At 47.8% G+C, this 18,248-nt stretch overlaps 1 protein-coding gene across 1 annotated transcript in view; it reads left to right on the forward strand.

Moving 5' to 3' along the window:
* The window catches only part of gabbr1b (gamma-aminobutyric acid (GABA) B receptor, 1b), a 586,011-nt gene that overhangs the window by 118,455 nt on the left and 449,308 nt on the right, over positions 1-18,248 (forward strand). The window contains 1 exon segment of the mRNA XM_068009633.1: positions 16,813-16,922. Coding sequence (XP_067865734.1) covers positions 16,847-16,922 — 76 coding nt within the window. The 5' untranslated portion in view covers positions 16,813-16,846.

Raw genomic sequence — 18,248 nt, forward strand, 5'->3', positions numbered from 1 at the left:
TATGTCTGGCACTGTGTGTTTGTGTGAGTGTATCTATGTTTGGCACTGCTAGTGCGTGTGTGAGTGTATCTATGTATGGCACTGCAAGTGCGTGTGTGAGTGTATCTATGTATGGCACTGTGTGTGTGTGTGTGAGTGTATCTATGTCTGGCACTGTGTGTTTGTGTGAGTGTATCTATGTATGGCACTGTGTGTGTGTCTTTGTGTGTAGTTTTGTATGGCACTGTGTGTTTATGTCTTTGTTTGTGTGTAATTTTGTCTGGCACTGTGTGTGTGTGTGTTTGTTTGTGTGTTGTTTGTATGGCAGTGTGTGTTTGTTTGTTTGTGTGTAGTTTTGTATGGCACTGTGTGCTCACATGTGCCCTGAGGCTGCAGTTCCGTTGCACAATATATTTAACAAAAGAATTGCACCATTCGGTGAAGTTTCAAGTCACATCGGCAGAACCAGACCAACCCATTGACACGGAGGAAGGTATTGCCTGTGGCGAATTCGCTGCTGTTTGAACTTCAGACTCATTAAAAACCGCAGCGAATGTATTCAGAAAGCTGGCTGTTGCCGTCCTACACACAGGATGGTGCTCAGCTGTGGAAAGGATGATAGATTTAACTGCAGCAGCGGAGAGTTACAAAGGAACATTAGTGGGTAACCATTACCTTATCTTGCAAACCTGTCGGGTGTCCTGGACATATTGTGGGGTGGAGGGGGAGGGGTTTCTGTGCCTCACTACAGTGATCACACTTCAAACATTTTTCATTGGCTGTAAAACCCTTCGGGACCCGCTGAGGGGGCAAAATGTGCTAAAGAAACCTAAGTTTGTTCTTTCCTGATGGGAGAGCTTCCAAGAAGAGTACGGCATGGGTCCAGGTGCGAATTCTCGGTCATCCATTCCGTGTCTGCCAAGCAGAGGCCTACCTCACAGGCTTCACCCGTTCGGATTTTATTTCTTGTCACCCGTGTCCCCCCCCCCCCCCCCCCCACCCCCCACCGGCCAGAGAATCTTTCCATCTTCGGCTCGCACTGCTTTCAAGAGCTTTCGGGTTCCAAAGTTGAACACTGCCCTCTCAGTGCCACTGACGTAGGCTGGGTGTTGGGGGTAGGGGGAAGGGGAGAATGGGGGTTATCACTGAGGTGTAGGGGGTGTCAGCCTCACCCATCCAAGAATCAGATAGAAAAACTTGCATCTTTTATAGAGCATGATAGAGTCATTTACAGCACAGGAGGAGACCATTCGGCCCATCGAGATCATGCCGGCTCTCCACGGAGCTATGCTGTCAGTCCCACTCCCCGGCTCGAACCCCGTAGCCCTGCGAGTCTGTTTCTCTCGTGTGGTCATCCAGTTTCCCATTGAAGTCACCGTCTCCACTTCCGCCACCCTTGTGGGCAGTGAGTTCCAGGTCATTACCGCCCGCTGTGTTAAAAGGTGCTTACTATTCAGCACTCAGGGGCATCAGATCCCCACCCCCCCCACCGCACCCCGAAGCACTTTACAGCTGTGCAGTGCTTTCTCTTCTGAGGCACAGTCACTGTTGGAAGATAGGAAAAAGTGGCCGTCAATTGGCGCACAGCAAGATCCCACAAACAGCAATGTGATGACTGTCCGGGTAATCTGTCTTTTTTTAAGCGATGTTGGTTGAGGGCTTAAATATTGAGCCAGGACGTAGGGGAGAACTCCCCTGTCCTTCTTTGAACCGTACCCTGGGATCTTTCATGCGTCCACCCGCGAGGGCGGACGGGGGCCTCGGTCTTAAAGTCTTAACCGATAGACAGCGCCCCTGACTGTGCGGCCCGCCCTCAGTCCCGGCAGTGTCAGCCTGGATTCGGTGCTGCGACCTCAGAGGCGGGAGTAGGCCACCCCGCCGAGCCACGGGTAGGCCGCGCTCTGGTAATGTGGGAAACCCGGCAGTCAGTCCGTGCACAGCGAGATCCCACAGACAGCCGCGCACACACGCGGTCAACCCCGTTGCCGAGACGTTGTCCGGCCTTGCGAATAAAGGGCAGGCCTTGGGGGTCCGGTGCCTGTGGGACTGTACCCCAGCAAAGGACAAGAGAGGGGTCAAGTGGAGGGGAGACGAGAACGGAGTACAGTGAATGGCAGGGAGACAGACTGAAACTATAATCAAACTGTCAGCTTGTACACAATGACAGTTTCTTTTGAGAACTTGTCATGTTCAAAAAAACTGTCGGGATGTTCCCGTGGTAACCGATATCGCCAGGGCAGCGCTGATTACATCTCAGCGTTGCTCGGTTACCAGCACTTGATTGATTTTCAATCTCCCAGCAGAAGTGTAAAGCTTTCAATTACCCTCCTGTCAACAGGACATGGCTGTGATTGAGAGGTTCAGTCTGACAGGGGGAGAGCTGGTTCGGGAGGGCCTGCCTCAAAGCACAGAGCTTCCCGGCTGCTTTCCTGCCAGCTGCCAGCTGCACCGGGCGCTCCGTCCCAACCCGCGGGTTTAATGGGCCCCCGGTTGAGTCTCACCAGTCCCAGGTCCGCAATGTCTGGCGGGGTCGGGCGGACGTGAGAGCAGCTCCTCCTGCTGCCTGCTGCTGCCTGCTGCCTGCTGCCTGCTGCTGCTGCCTGCTGCCTGCTGCCTGCTGCTGCCTGCTGCTGCCTGCTGCCTGCTGCCTGCTGCTGCCTGCTGCTGCTGCCTGCTGCCTGCTGCCTGCTGCTGCTGCCTGCTGCTGCCTGCTGCCTGCTGCTGCTGCCTGCTGCCTGCTGCCTGCTGCCTGCTGCTGCTGCCTGCTGCCTGCTCTCAGTGGGTCGCGAGCAGGGTCCACACTCACACGTTGAGAGATTGTCAGTCACAGCTTCTTTACGGTGCTTATTCAATCTGCCTCACTCATAGACACCCCGTGAATAGGATTAACCCTCTCGCTGCCTTTATCCCCCATTCACAGACACCAGGCATCCTACGAAGGAGGATTAACCCTCTCATTGCCTTAGATACAGAGTAAAGCTCCCTCTACACTGTCCCATCAAACACTCCCAGCACAGGTACAGCACGGGGGTCAGATACAGAGTAAAGCTCTCTCTGCACTGTCCCATCAAACACTCCCAGGACAGGTACAGCACGGGGGTCAGATACAGAGTAAAGCTCCATCTACACTGTCCCCATCAAACACTCCCAGGACAGGTACAGCACGGGTAGACAGATAAGAACATAATAAATAGCAGCTGCAATGGGCCATATGACCACTCAAACCTGCTCTGACATTCAGTAAGTTTAAGGTTGATCTTCTACTTCAACTCCACTTTCCCGCTTTATCGTCATATCAATTTATTTCCTTAGAGACCAAAAATCTATCTCTATCTTGAATCTACTCAACAACTGAACGTGTGTCACTGTCACAATCCTCTGAGTAGAAACGTCTCCTCATCTGGCTGGGAAATGGTTGACCCCTTATCCAGAGACTATGTCCCCTAGTCCTAGACTTTGCCACCAGGGGAAACAGCATACCATGGATGAGGGTTTCTGCAGCGGATGAGCTGAGGAGGGAGCAGAGACGAACGATGTTATGGAGGTGGAAGTAAGCGGTCTGGGAGATGGAGAGGGGTTGAGGTCAGAAGCTCAGCTCAGGGTCAATAATCCCAACAGGTGATAGAGTTTATACTCAAACCAGACCTGGCTCACTACTGCACATGTTCTGCCACTCCTGATACCGAGGCAGATGCAGTTTAAGCTGGATTGAGATGATGCTCGTTCAGCTATTTAATTTTTTTATAAGTAACTTCAGTTGGAATAGGGGTGAGTCAATATCAAAATAAAACCTTAGAAGTGAGCTGTAATGAAGTGTCAGATACAGAGACATTCGCCTGTCTTTCTCTGTTTTAAACATTGATCAGCCGCTTGTGAATTTCAAACAGTTTCTGTTTCTAAAACCTTAAAACCCGGTGCTTGGTGATAATGGTGGAGGAGGGATCAACGTGTGGGAATGACATTCCCTCGGTCTTCCAATGTATCAGGGTAGTTAAACCAGTTGAAATAGAATGGTGAGTTCCACAGAAACACACACAGGGTTTGTCCAATATATAAGAAATCGGAGCAGGAGTAGGTCATACGGCCCCTCCATCGTGGTCCAACATTCAAAAGGATCACGGCTAATCGACTCAACTCCACTTTCCTGCCCGATCCCCATATCCCTCGATTGCCCCCGTGCCCAAAAATCTGCCTGTCTCAGCCTTTAACTATACTCAACAATTGAACATCCACAACCGTGTGGGGTAGAGAATTCCAAAGATTCACAACCCTCTGAGTCAAGAAATTTCTCCTCATCTCAGTCATAAATGGCTGACCCCCTTATCCTGAATCAAAGACTCGCTAGATCTAGACTCTCTAATGGGGGAAGTAGCATATCAATATCTACCCTTTCAAGCCCTCTCAGAATCTTATATGTTTCAAAGAGATTATCTTACATCCTTCTCATATCTGGAGAGGGCAGTCCCATTCTACTCAATCTCTCCTCAAAGGACAACCCTCTCATCCCGGATATTCATTTAGTGAAACCTTTGTTGCGCCCCCTCTAAGTATATCCTTTCTTAGGTATGGAGACCAGAAGAGTACATAAGGGTGGTCTCAGCAAAGCTTTCTATGATTGCTGCACGACTTCTTCACTCTTGCACTCCAGTCACCTTGCATGAAAGGTTAACGTTCTATTTGCCTTCTCAATTGCTTGCTATTACCTGCATGCTAACTTTCTATGATTTATGTAAAGACACCCCTCCCACACAAATCCCTCTGAATACCAACATTTACTAGCTTTTAAAAAATGTTCTGCTTTTCTATTCTTCCTATCAAAGTGGATAATTTCACATTTCCCAACATTGTGCTCCCGTCTGCCCCCTTCTTATCCACTCACAGCCTGTATCCCTTTGCAGCCTCTTTGTGTTCTCCTCGCAGTTTACTTTCCCACTAAGCTGCATCACCATCCCCTCATCTAAGGCATTAATATCGATTGTAAATAGCTGAGGCCCAAGTACTGATCCTTGAGCTGTTGTTCGCATCTTTCCATCTATAGAAGGTGATGGACCCGCAGCAAACAATCCATTTAGGTGGGATGTCTTCTCTTGGTGCACCTTTGCTGATGGCTGTGAAGGCCAATCCTTGAGAGGCAGGTTCTGCTACAAGTACTCCACGTGAAGCTGCCAAGTGACACTGTGAGTTGTTGTTTTTGATGTTGGCTCCTGTTGCCAAGATGCTGTAGCAACTGGTCATCATGGCAGTACAATCCAGTCCACAGGATGTGTTGCCATTTCCCTCTTTCGCCAGTTTATGACTCCCAGGTGCAATAGTCAACATTTAGGGCCTTCAAGTCATGCTTGCAAGCATCCTTGAAGCGGAACTTTGGGCGGCCACTAGTCATCTGGCTCCAGCAACGTCATCATACAGAAGATCCTCGGTTATGTGACCATCTTCCATCCTGCAGACTGAAGCCACCTTTGTTTGATTAGTGCCAACACACTTGGGAGCTCTGCCTGTGAGAGGACTGCCACATTTATGTTTGTCCTGCCAGGATATACCCATGATGGGCCACAAACAGCAAAGATGGAAATTATTGAGCTTCTTTTCCTAGTAACTGTAAGTTGCCCATGTTTTGCATTCATACAGCAATGTGCTGAGAACACCGGCCTTATAAACTATCAGCTTGGCCCTAAGGGTTAGCTTGGTGTTATCCCATGCATGTTTCGCAAGTTGGCCAAAGGTGGTAAGTAGCTGCTTTCTCTATGTGTGTATCAAGCTCTGCATCAAGGGACAGATTGTCTGTCACCATGGACCCAAGGTAGCAGAATTTTCTAACCACTTCCAGTGGGATGTTATTTAGTGTGATCAGGGATGGAGATGCAACACCTTGTCCCATGACTATAGTTTTCTTGACGCTTATAGTCAAGTCGAACAAGTTACCGGCACGGGAGAGACAGTCCATGAGTTTTTGTAGCTGAGTTTCTGTGTGTGCGACTAGCACAGCATCATCAGTGTAGAGAAGCTTGGAGAAGAATGTAGCCAACATAATCCCCTTGTTGTCCCCTTGTTTAAGAAGGGTAGCAGGGATAATCCAGGTAATTATAGACCGGTGAGCCTGACGTCAGTGGTAGGGAAGCTTCTGGAGAAGATACTGAGGGATAGGATCTATTCCCATTTGGAAGAAAATGGGCTTATCAGTGATAGGCAACATGGTTTTGTGCAGGGAAGGTCATGTCTTACCAACTTAATAGAATTCTTTGAGGAAGTGACAAAGTTGGTTGATGAGGGAAGGGCTGTAGATGTCGTATACATGGACTTCAGTAAGGCGTTTGATAAGATTCCCCATGGTAGGCTGATGGAGAAAGTGAAGGCGCATGGTGTCCAAGGTGTACTAGCTAGATGGATAAAGAACTGGCTGGGCAACAGGAGACAGAGAGTAGCAGTGGAAGGGAGTTTCTCAAAATGGAGACGTGTGACCAGTGGTGTTCCACAGGGATCCGTGCTGGGACCACTGTTGTTTGTGATATACATAAATGATTTGGAGGAAAGTATAGGTGGTCTGATTAGCAAGTTTGCAGACGACACTAAGATTGGTGGAGTAGCAGATAGTGAAGGGGACTGTCAGAGAATACAGCAGAATATAGATAGATTGGAGAGTTGGGCAGAGAAATGGCAGATGGAGTTCAATCCGGGCAAATGCGAGGTGATGCATTTTGGAAGATCCAATTCAAGAGTGAACTATACAGTAAATGGAAAAGTCCTGGGGAAAATTGATGTCCAGAGAGATTTGGGTGTTCAGGTCCATTGTTCCCTGAAGGTGGCAACGCAGGTCAATAGAGTGGTCAAGAAGGCATACGGCATGCTTTCCTTCATCGGACGGGGTATTGAGTACAAGAGTTGGCAGGTCATGTTACAGTTGTATAGGACTTTGGTTCGGCCACATTTGGAATACTGCGTGCAGTTCTGGTCGCCACATTACCAAAAGGATGTGGATGCTTTGGAGAGGGTGCAGAGGAGGTTCACCAGGATGTTGCCTGGTATGGAGGGCGCTAGCTATGAAGAGAGGTTGAGTAGATTAGGATTATTTTCATTAGAAAGACGGAGGTTGAGGGGGGACCTGATTGAGGTGTACAAAATCATGAGAGGTATAGACAGGGTGGATAGCAAGAAGCTTTTTCCCAGAGTGGGGGATTCAATTACTAGGGGACACGAGTTCAAAGTGAAAGGGGAAAAGTTTAGGGGGGATATGCGTGGAAAGTTCTTTACGCAGAGGGTGGTGGGTGCCTGGAACGCGTTGCCAGCGGAGGTGGTAGACGCGGGCACGATAGCGTCTTTTAAGATGTATCTAGACAGATACATGAATGGGCAGGAAGTAAAGAGATACAGACCCTTAGAAAATAGGCGACAGGTTTAAATAGAGGATTTGGATCGGCGTAGGCTTGGAGGGCCGAAGGGCCTGTTCCTGTGCTGTGATTTTCTTTGTTCTTTGTTCTTTGTTCTATAATGGGGACTAGGACACAACCCTGTTTCACTCCATTCTTCACTCCGGAACTGTCGGAAGTGGTCAATCAAACTGTCCAGTGCAGTGCCTGTGGTCATGGAAGGAGCGGATGAGACTGAGGAGCTTCAGTGGACAGCCAAATTTTCCCCAAAATCTTGTCGAGCCCTGCTCTGCTGACGGTGTTGAATGCCTTAGTGAGATCTATGGTAGTAAGATAAAGGCGTATACTCTGTTCCCTACACTCCTCTTGTAACTCGCCTATGGAGAAGATCATATCCACAGTAGAGCTGCAGCATGGAAACTACACTGTGCTTCCGGGTGCACTCGGTCTGCAAGTAAATGGAGTCTTTTAAGTCTGACTCTAGCAAAGGCCTTCCAGGTGACCTCAAGGAGTGAGATGCCCCTGTATTTGTTGCAGTTTCCTCGGTCGCCTTTATTTTTGTACAGTGTGATGATTTTGAGGGTAAAAGAGCAGGAGCAGCAGTGAAAAGCAGACTAGCAGGGAGGATACCCCACTAGGAAGAGAGGCCAGCCTGAAAACGACTCCTTTATTTCTTATGTTTGTATTCTGTCCATTAACCAATCCTAAGTCCATGTTAATGTATTATCCCCATTTCCATGAGCACTAATCGAAGGCCTTTTGACAAATCTAAATATAGTACATCCACTAACTTCCCCTGATCAACCCTGCTCATTACATACTCAAAAAACTCTCACAGATTGGTCAAACATGGATTTCCTTTTTCATAAAACCACGTTAACTCTGCCTAATCATCTGATGATTTTCTAAGTTCCCTTTTCCCATGTTTCTAGTAATAGATTCTAGCATTTTCCCTACTACTGATGTCAGGCTAACTGGCCTATAGGTCCTTATTTTCTCTCTCCCTCCTTTCTTGAATAGCAGGGTTACATTTGCTACCTTCCAATCCACTGGGACCATTGCAGAATCTGGGGGAATTCTGGAAATCAAAAGCGTTGCATCCACTCTCTCTGCAGTTATGATTTTTCGAACCCTTGAATGGAGGTCAACAGATCCTTGGGATTTGTTCTACTGAAAGGTCACTGACCTGAAACGTTAACTCTGTTTCTCTCTCCGCAGATGCTGCCAGACCTGCTGAGTATTTCCAGCTTTTTCTGTTTTCAGTCCAGGGGATTTGTCGGCTTTTAGTCCTATTAATTTCTCCAGTACTTTTTCTTTACAAATATTAACAATTTAAGTTCCTGACTTTCATTAGACCCTTGGTTCCGTACTATATTTGTGTCTTCTACTGTGAAGACAGTTACAAAATATTTGTTCAACATCTCTGTCATTTCCTTATTCCCTATTGTAATTTCAGCTGTCTCTTTCTCTAAGGGACTCATATTCACTTTCACTAATCTCTTCCTTTTTTAATACTTAAAGAAAATCTTCCAAACTTCTTGTTATTCTTCCTGCCAGTTAATTCTCATATTCGTAATAAGGGTAATGCAATAATCCTGGGAGACCTTAATCTTCATAAAGACTTGGCAACCAACCTGGCAAAAGTAGGCTCAATCATTGAACATGTTCAAGACAGAAATTGATAGATTTCTGAATACTAATGACATCAAAGGAGATGGGGATAGTGGGGGAAAAATGGCGTAGAGGTAGATGATCTGTTTGAATGGCAGAGCAGGCTCGATGGGCCGAATGGCCAATCCTGCTCCTATTTCCAATGATCCTATGATAATAGCCTGTTCACGGATTGGTTCCTCAATGCAATGTTGGATAATGCCTTGAATGCATTCCATGAACTCGTCCTCCAAGCTACTGTTATGGACTGAAGTGAGAGAGAACGGGATGCCCAGTTCTTTTCCCTTTACATTCTGTATTCAGTGACAAGGAAGACGTGTGTGTTTCTCAACCCCTGAGTGTATAGCCAACTTGAATAACCAGCAGCATGCTTTGCATGGGTTTAAATAAAGAGTATTTTTATTCACGCATTCACCCCGAAAGTCTCACCCTACTTCACTCACTCACACACACACTCGCACACGCACACACGCGCGCGCGTGCACGCGCACAGACACACGAGAAAGAAAGCCGTTGAAAGGATGGTGCACTTTTACAAATTACAAGCAAAGGAATAGTTCGTAAGTCACGAGATTTGGCTCGTCTTCGGGAAAAGGCATGTGTTGTAGGCCCAGTGAAGAAGGTGTTTTCACTCTGAAGTGTAGTTAGGTGGATTTGATAGCCGGAGTCGTATATCAAAGTCATTGCAGAATTCTCCAGAAGCGGTGGATTTTCAGCAGGTCACAAAGTCCGATTCTTGTAGACTTATTACTAGGGCGTTGGTTTTCTGTACTGGTAGACTTGAAAAGGAACGGGTTCAGAGACTTTAAGATGTTAGCGTCTCCAGTTCTTTTAAGGCACGATGGAACTGCCTGCTCGGCCTCTGCAGTTTGTATTTTAAAGATTTTTAAAAGGAGACCAAGTGGCTACCCCACCATGTGATTTGTCACAGTTCCTTTTCCAAATATGATGGGGGTCGAGGTTGATTAGCCCCGATCCTGTTTATTACATAGAAACATAGAAAATAGGAGCAGGAGTAGGCCATTCGGCCCTTCGAGCCTGCTCCGCCATTCATTATGATCATGGCTGATCGTCCAACTCAGTAACCTGTTCCCGCTTTCTCCCCATATCCTTTGATCCCATTCGCCCCAAGAGCTATATCTAACTCCTTCTTGAAAACATACAATGTTTTGGCCTCAACTGCTTTCTGTGGTAGCGAATTCCACAGGCTCACCACTCTCTGGGTGAAGGAATTTCTCCTCATCTCAGTCCTGAAAGGTTTACCCCATATCCTTAGACTATGACCCCTGGTTCTGGATTCCCCCACCATCGGGAACATCCTTCCTGCATCTACCGTGTCAAGTCCTGTTAGAATTTTATAGGTTTCGATGAGATCCCCCCTCACTCTTCTGAACTCCAGCGAATATAATCCTAACCGACTCAATCTCTCCTCATATGTCAGTCCCACCATCCCAGGAATCAGTCTGGTAAACCTTCGCTGCACTCCCTCTATAGCAAGAACATCCTTCCTCAGATAAGGAGACCAAAACTGCACACAATATTCCAGGTGTGGCCTCACCAAGGCCCTGTATAATTGCAGCAAGACATCCCTGCTTCTGTACTCAAATCCTCTCGCTATGAAGGCCAACATACCATTTGCCTTTTTTACCTCCTGTTGCACCTGCATGCTTACCTTCAGTGACTGGTGTACGAGAACACCCAGGTCTCGTTGCATATTCCCCTCTCTCAGTTTATAGCCATTCAGATAATAATCTGCCTTCCTGTTTTTAATGTCCATTGATTCATTTAAAACAAAAGGATAATTCAGGTTCCAGAAGATGCGACACTGAATATGGTTTATGTTTAAAGTTACGAAGAGGACATGCCTGTACTAGGCAAGACACTACTTTTGCCAATTTGGTTGCCGAGTCTTTATGAAGATTAAGGTCTCCCAGGATTATTGCATTACCCTTGTTGCGTGTTCCTCTAATTTCTTGGTGTGTAATCTCGACAGGACTATCATTATTGTTAGGGGACCGATAAATCTCTTCTACCAGTGTTTTCTGCTCTTCATTATTTTGTAACTCCATCCATGCTGACTCTACATGCTAATTTTCTGGTCTAAGGTCTATCTCATTGCTCTCTATATCTCATTCTATAATAGCAGGGGTAACAATGACCCTCACCATTACCTCCACCCCTCACCCCTCCATTTTTCCCATCTTTATTACAAGTCAAATACCCTGGAATATTTAGTTCCAACCTTGGTCATCCTGTAATCATGTTTCAATTGCAACTAGATAATACCCATTTCTTTCCATTTGTGCCATTAAATCATCCATCTTCTTACAAATGCTTCATGCACTCAGATATATCGCCTTTAATTTTGACCTTTTACTATTTTTTCACAGTTGATCTCCCTCCACACTTCTACACTGTCCCATCGAATGCTCCCAGGGTAGTTACAGCACGGGGTTAGATACAGAGTAAAGCTCCCTCTACACTGTCCCCCAAACACTCCCAGGACAGGTACAGCATGGGGGTTGGACAAAAAAAAAGAAAAAAAACAAAACAAAAAAAAAAACGGGGGGTTAGATACAGAGTAAAACTCCCCCCCAAAAAATGGTGTTAGATACAGAGTAAAGCTCCCTCAACACAGTCCCATCAAACACTCCCAGGACAGGTACAGCACGGGGTTAGATACAGAGTAAAGCTCCCTCTACACTGTCCCCATCAAACACTCCCAGGACAGGTACAGCACGGGGTTAGATACAGAGTAAAGCTCCCTCTACACTGTCCCATCAAACACTCCCAGGACAGGTACAGCACGGGGGTAGATACAGAGTAAAGCTCCCTCTACACTGTCCCATCAAACACTCCCAGGACAGGTACAGCACGGGGTTAGATACAGAGTAAAGCTCCCTCTACACTGTCCCCATCATTCACTCTGGGTTTTGCTTCCTGGAAAATGAAGAAGGAAAAAAAAACAGGTTCGATACAGAGCTACACAGCCTACCGTGTTTGACTTAATTCTTGGTTGGTTGTGTAGAATTGAGCAGCAGAGAGGGGCTCCCAGGAGCGAAACAGTTCACAGCGTTGGACACAGCTTTTAATAGATTTACAGGCAACTCGCTGCTGCCTGTGCCTAAGCGGGGAAGCAGAGGATAATGATGATGTTTTTGACAGTGTCTCAGGGAGTGACTGAGCTAATTTCACAGCAGCAGGCTCTGATTTGCAGTTAAATCAAGTGTAGGTCCCGGGGTCACTGCAGATTAATGCCTGCCTGCCTGTCAGCAGTATTAGCAGAGCTGTCCTTTGTGATCACTCACTACCTCACTGTCACACTAACATGAGCAGTAGGAAGTGTGCTCACAGTCTCTGAGGGATGGACTGGTATTTTGCGAATCTCCGCTCGTCCCTCTGCCCATGCATCCCTGTCCTTGCTCTGGGCTGTGGAATCAATGGGTTGCAATTGTTACAACCGGGGCAGGAGGAGTGCACTGTTTATTCTAGTCCCACTTCTCCACACGTCACAACATATATTTAAATGTTCCCACTTACTGATACAGTCAATCATGTACGCTATTTTCCCCAGCATAGAAACAGGTTTCATTAACAAACAATGATGTTGTGCCGAATCTTTAACCTACTCTAAGATCAAACTAACTACCTACCCTTCATTCTACTATCATCCATGTACCTATCCAAGAGTCGCTTAAATGTCCCTAATGTATCTGCTTCTACCACCACCACTGGCAGTGCATTCCACGCACCCACCACTCTCTGTGTAAAGAACCTACCTCTGACATCTCCCCGAAACCTTCCTCCAATCACCTTAAAATTATGCCCCCTGGTGATAGCCCTTTCCACCCTGGGAAAAAGTCTCTGACTATCCACTCTATCTATGCCTCTCATCATCTTGTACCCCTCTATCAAGTCACCTCTCATCCTTCTTCGCTCCAATGAGAAAAGCCCTAGCTCCCTCAACCTTTCTTCATAGGACATGCCCTCCAGTCCAGGCAGCATCCTGGTACATCTCCTCTGCACCCTCTCTAAAGCTTCCACATCCTTCCTATAATGAGGCGACCAGAACTGAACACAATATTCCAAATGTGGTCGAACCAGGGCCTTATAGAGCTGCAGCATAACCTCGCGGCTCTTAAACTCAATCCCCCTGTTAATGAAAGCCAACACACCATACGCCTTCTTAACAACCCTATCAACTTGGGTGGCAACTTTGAGTGATCTATGGACATGGACCCCAAGATCCCTCTGTTCCTCCACACTGCCAAGAATCCTGTCTTTAAGCATGTATTCTGCATTCAAATTCGACCTTCCAAAATGAATCGCTTCACACTTTTCCAGGTTGAACTCCATCTGCCACTTCTCAGCCCAGCTCTGCATCCTGTCAATGTCCCGTTGCAACCTACAACAGCCCTCCACACTATCCACAACTCCAGCAACCTTCGTGTCATCGGCAAACTTGCTAACCCATTGCTTTTCTGACTCAGCGGTGAGACTGCTGTCCACTGAGCCACACCTGCTACCCTCTGGTATTGTAGCCCCAGCTTGAGTCAGGGTCCCCAGGGGGAGAGGACGAGGGTCAGACTGGCCAGCTTCATTGAAATGAAACTCTCCCTCGGTATAAAGGGAGCCTCCAGCTGTCAGAGAGATGGAGCTGGAGCAGTGTGTGGCGATGCTGCCACCCGCAGGACGTTCTGTGCAGTGCCGCTCACTGTCCCCTTTCAGTGCAACATTTAGCTGAGGCTACTCAGGGCCCACAGCGTTCCTGGTTTCCCATAACAAACCTATCGTCCTTCAGTCAGGCAGTGTCTTCAGCACTTTTAGTTTATTGATATTTGTTTTGCGATTACTATCGGAGTATTTTGCCGGGGACGTTGAGACCAATTTTTGCTCCTGGCTCACCTGACGTCAGCTAACGTGGCACGGAATGGTGGGGGGGGGGGGGTGCGGGTGTCGAACCCAGGACCTCTTTTGTTTTTAGCTCAGCTCCTCACTGCCTGCACTGGCTGGAGGCTGTAGGTGGGATCATGCTGTGCACAAATTGTCTGCAGTGTTTCCCGACATTGCAACAGTGACGACAGTGCAGTAAAAGCACTGAATTGGCCGTCAGACGCTTTGCAAGGTCCCGAGGTCACGACAGAAGCTTTATAAATGCTTGTTCTTTCTTCAGAACAAACCGAGCACGGGCCTGTTTTGACGCCGGCCTTAACCTGTTTATTTTGGGTCAGGGGCTCCATTTAAAGTGAGGGTGATGTTACACCAGAGCTTTAAGTGTTTGCGACTATCCCACACAATCATTTCCAGGGGGAATCTGTTTTGTCTTTGTGTGGTGTGAAAGAGATAGACAGTCTGAACTGGCTTTATAATCAGTAACACCCCTTCTCTCCCCTCCCCTCCCCCACCCCCCACCCCATCCTGTTCTGGCCCACTCACTGGGGGCAATTCTAACCTAACCTGTCAGTCGGTAAACTGAAGGGTTGGTTTTAACACCCTCCGCAACCTTCCAATGTTCCCTCTAATTTTTTTTTTGAGTGCGCGGGTGATTTGTTTAAGCGTGTGGCTTCTTTAAATTTTTTTGCTTGGCTGCACATGCGTTGTGATTTAAAGGGGCCGACTTGTGCACGGCCTGCGTGGGGACTTTCAGGTTCCTGCACTGCCGCGCACCTTACAATTAACGATGGCTCCCACCCCCCATTTTTTAAACCAGTGGAGAGTAATATCAGTCGGGGGTAGGGGCAGAAGTGGCGTTCCAGCCGATCCCGTCAGACTTCCCTTCCTAGGAACGTGGGAACAGGAGGAGGCCATTCAGTCCCTCGAGCCTGTTCTGCCATTCAATGAGATCATGGCAGATCTGTGACCTAAGAAGAGAGTTTCAAACTTCCAGCAGCCTTTAGGGACGATGTATTTCACTCATTTCACTCCTGAAAGGGATGGCTCTCATTTTTAGACTATACCTCCTCTTCCTAGACTCCCCAACAAGTGAAAATAGTTTCCCCCAATCTACCATAACCCTTCCCCTTAGTATTCTTGAAAACTTCAACCAAATCATCCCTTTTCCTTCTAAATTCCAGTGGTGCAGTGGTTAGCACCGCAGCCTCACAGCTCCAGGGACCCGGGTTCAATTCCGGGTACTGCCTGTGTGGAGTTTGCAAGTTCTCCCTGTGTCTGCGTGGGTTTTCTCCGGGTGCTCCGGTTTCCTCCCACATGCCAAAAGACTTGCTGGTTGGTAGGTAAATTGGCCGTTATAAATTGTCACTAGCATAGGTAGGTGGTAGGGAAATATAGGGACAGGTGGGGATGTGGTAGGAATTTGGGATTAGTGTAGGATTAGTATAAATGGGTGGTTGATGGTCAGCACAGACTCGGTGGGCCGAAGGGCCTGTTTCAGTGCTGTATCTCTAAACTAAACTAAAACTATAGTTGGTGTAATCTCTCCTCGTAGCTTAATCCTTGACGTCCAGGTACCATTCACAATTCATCAGATACACTGAAGCAGTCTGTTTCCACCTGCAGCAAGACCTGGACAATATCCAGGCTTGGGCTGATAAGTGGCAAGTAACATTCGCACTACACAAGGGCCAGGCAATGACCATTTCCAACAAGAGAGAATCTAACCATCTCCCCTTGACATTCAATGGTATTACCATCACTGAATCACCCACTATCAACATCCTAGGGGCTACCATTGACCAGAAACTGAACTGGAGTAGCCATATAAATACTGTGGTTACAAGAGCAGGTCAGAGGCTAGGAATTCTGCGGTGAGTAACTCACCTCCTGACTCCCCAAAGCCTGTCCACCATCTACAAGGCACAAATCAGGAGTTTGATGGAATACTCTCCACTTGTCTGGATGGGTGCAGCTCCAACACTCAAGAAGCTCGACACCATCCAGAACAGAGCAGCCCGCTTGATTGGCACCCCATCCACATACATTCACTCCCTCCACCACCGACACACAGTGGCAGCAGTGTGTACCATCTACAAGATGCACTGCAGCAATGCACCAAGGCTCCTTAGACAGCACCTTCCAAACCCACGACCTCTACCAACTAGAGGGACATGGGCAGCAGTTGTATGGGAACACCACCACCTGCAAGTTCCCTTCCAAGTCACACACCATCCTGACTTGGAACTATCTCGCCGTTCCTTCACTGTTGCTGGGTCAATATCCTGGAACTTCCTTCCTAACAGCACTGTGGGTGTACCTACCTCACATGGACTACAGCGGTTCAAGAAGGCAGCTCACCGCCACCTTCTCAAGGGCAATTAGGGATGAGCAATAAATGCTGGCCTGACCAGTGACGTCCACATCCCAAAGTCGAATCAAAAAAATTCTGCTAAATCTACACTGCACTCCCTCCAGGACCGATATATGGTGTGTGGGGCCCAAAACTGCTCACAGGACACATCCCCTTTAAGAAGAGGACAGACAGTATATGTTATTGGGAAAGGGGTGGGGGGGGGGGAAGCTGGGAATTGGGAATGAGACTCGGAGCAGGATGGCTGCTGATCGGCCCAGTAGGGAATACCAGGAATGGCTGGTTGCGTGTTGAAAATCCCACTGCGCCTCGGCTGAGTGAGGGAGTTCGGGATTCTTGGAGTGGAATTCAGCTCCTGCTGGAGGGAGGTTCGCATCTGCCTGTTCCCCCAGCATTCCGCCTGGGATCAATCCGGCGTGTTTTGGAAGGTTGGGGGAGCCTTGGAGCCAGGATTGTGCGGAGTGAACCATTCCCATTGGCTGCGACATTGTGCTGACACTTTCTCCTTTTCCTTCTCTCTTCTTGTTTTTTCAGATAAACTCCCCGCAACTCTCCCTCTGTCTTGAAGATGGAAATCTGGATCCTGCTTCTCACTGTGCTGATCCCAACCGGCCTGCTCTCGGCATCTCGGAATGGCACCATTGGTAAAAGCACCAGCTCACCCATCTTCACTGGCCTGTATTCCCTTGACTGGAGTAGATTAAGGAATGGTCCACTTTCGGAGTTTAGAGATAATGAAAGGATTGGACCGGGGTCGCGAGGGAGGAACTATTTCCCGTGGTGCAGAGAGTCCAGAACAAGGGGACGTAACCCGAAATGTTCAGGGGTGATGTCAGGAAGCACTTCTTCACACAAAGGGCAATGGAAATCTGCAACTCTCTCCTCCCAAAAATACGCTGTGCATTCTGCGTTCAGTTAGAGCTTTCAAAGCTGAGATTGAACAAAGAACAGTACAGCACAGGAACAGGCCATTCGGCCCTCCAAGCCTGTGCCTATCTTGATGCCTGCCTAAACTAAAACCTTCTGCACTTCCGGGGACCGTATCCCTCTATTCCCATCCTATTCATGTCTTTGTCAAGATGTCTCTTAAACGTCGCTATCGTACCTGCTTCCACCACCTCCCCCGGCAGCAAGTTCCAGGCACTCACCACCCTCTGTGTAAAGAACATGCCTCGCACATCCCCTCTAAACTTTGCCCCTCGCACCTTAAACCTATGTCCCCTAGTAACTCACTCTTCCATCCTGGGAAAAAGCTTCTGACTATCCACTCTGTCCATGCCGCTCATAACTTTGTAAACCTCTATCATGTCGCCCCTCCACCTCCGTCGTTCCAGTGAAAACAATCCGAGTTTCTCCAACCTCTCCTCATAGCTAATGCCCTCCAGACCTGGCAACATCCTGGTAAACCTCCTCTGTACCCTCTCCAAAGCCTCCACGTCCTTCTGGTCGTGTGGCGACCAGAATTGCACACAATATTCTAAGTGTGGCCTAACTAAGGTTCTGTACAGCTGCAACATGACTTGCCAATTTTTATACTCTATGCCCCGACCGATGAAGGCAAGCATGCCGTATGCCTTCTTGACTACCTTATCGACCTGCGTTGCAACTTTCAGTGACCTGTGGACCTGTACGCCCAGATCTCTCTGCCTGTCAATACTCCTAAGGGTTTTGCCATTTACTGTATACCTCCCACCTGCATTAGACCTTCCAAAATGCATTACCTCACATTTGTCTGGATTAAACTCCATCTGCCATTTCTCCGCCCAAGTCTCCAATCGATCTATATCCTGCTGTATCCTCTGACAATCCTCATCACTATCCGCAACTCTACCAACCTCTGTGTCATCCGCAAACTTACTAATCAGACCAGCTACATTTTCCTCCAAATCATTTATATATACAACGAACAGCAAAGGTCCCAGCACTGATCCCTGCGGAACACCACTAGTCACATCCCTCCATTCAGAAAA

Source organism: Heterodontus francisci, chromosome 29, assembly GCF_036365525.1.
Source record: "Heterodontus francisci isolate sHetFra1 chromosome 29, sHetFra1.hap1, whole genome shotgun sequence".
In the NCBI taxonomy this organism is placed as follows: Eukaryota; Metazoa; Chordata; class Chondrichthyes; order Heterodontiformes; family Heterodontidae; genus Heterodontus; species Heterodontus francisci.